The sequence below is a fragment of the Mus caroli genome, chromosome 15, assembly GCF_900094665.2.
Source record: "Mus caroli chromosome 15, CAROLI_EIJ_v1.1, whole genome shotgun sequence".
Classification (NCBI taxonomy): Eukaryota; Metazoa; Chordata; class Mammalia; order Rodentia; family Muridae; genus Mus; species Mus caroli.
The window spans coordinates 88,683,816-88,685,159 of NC_034584.1; the positions used below are offsets into that span (position 1 = coordinate 88,683,816).

Here is a 1,344-nt window from a genome sequence, read left to right on the forward strand (position 1 = left end):
AGAGAGAGAGAGAGAGAGAGAGAGAGAGAGAGGGAAAACAACTTTGAATTAGGATTTAGGTAAAAGAATTTGGATTTGGGATTTGGAGTTTCTGTTTTGAAGCTTGTGATTTTAGGAATACCTAAGAATAGCATAAATGTGAATATATGCTCATATTTATATTCTAAGGGGACTATGCTAATCAAATGTACTATCCTATGAAAGGTGGTTTTCAAGTGAGAGGAGAGGGGCTTGATATGATAAAATACATTGATAAAACCATTGGTTCAAACAGTATATGCTTCTAGTTTTAATGAAACATAGTTTAATTGGAAAAAATCCTACATAATGTTAATTAACATTTAATAACCAGGCTCAGTATTTCCATGGCGAATAGCTAAACATGCTCATTCACTGTGTAAAATCAATCACACTCATACTTTTTTTTAATCGATTGAATCTTATACTTCTAATTTGGATCTCTTCATGTGTTCTAACGTTAAGCATGCACACATTCTATTCTCAGTGTTTGTAAATATCATGCTTGGGTTGAAGTCTGAACTTGCGGTGTCCTCCAGCGTTAAGCCAGTTCCTCTCTTTTTCAGGTAACTGATATGATGCTTCAAGACAAGCCCTACCCTGACTGGGGGAAATCCGCAAGAGCTTTCTGGAAGAAAGGCAATGTGAGGATCATTTTATTCTGGTAGGAGATTGCACCATTTATTTATTTACTTCTTTTCTGCCCCATTTACCAAAGCAGTTGAAGTGAGCGTAATTTTCATTAGCTGTATAGAGCTCCGTTTAGGAAGGCTCTGCTGCCCCACTAAAATCATTATCACATCTTATAGATTTATTCAGTTTGTTTATTGTTCAAGAGCTCATTTATAAGAAAGAAACATGATATATGGCTTGACCTGAAGTGAACAGGTCTTTTTTTTTTGACTCAGCAAAAACCAGCTGTCGTTTTCGTCAAGGAAATGTGATGTATAAAACTGTCCCGTGTCTACACAAATCACCCAGGCCACTCCACAGAGGCTGGCTTCACCGCAAGGATGTGAAGTCCAGCTGGAGGAACTAACTGCATCAGTCTCATTGGTATTTCTTCTCTCTGTGATTTCCTTTCCTGCCTGAGCCCCATCAAAGCTATAAAGGAGCTTTGGGTTATCCCCCAGCAAAGCGGCTTGCTTTCTTATCTGTAAAGTTATGTACGCTAATGCTCAGACACATTGTATCTGATGGCAGCTTGTGCTAGAAAATGCTAGCCTGTATCTTTTCCTTAAGAAGAGCAATAAGGCTCTTCCGGTCAGAAAAGCACCAGGGCAGCTGGGGCGCAGGGTCTGCTGACACTCGCCAGCTACCCACAAC

General features: G+C 39.4%; 1 protein-coding gene across 3 annotated transcripts in view; it reads left to right on the plus strand.

Annotated features, from left to right (window-relative positions):
- The window catches only part of Tmem117 (transmembrane protein 117), a 460,550-nt gene that overhangs the window by 299,837 nt on the left and 159,369 nt on the right, over nucleotides 1–1,344 (plus strand). For all 3 annotated transcript variants that reach the window (XM_021183072.2, XM_029469872.1, XM_029469873.1), the window contains one exon: nucleotides 585–682. In XM_021183072.2, the coding sequence (XP_021038731.1) occupies nucleotides 585–682 (98 nt within the window). The remainder of the gene's footprint in view (nucleotides 1–584; nucleotides 683–1,344) is intronic.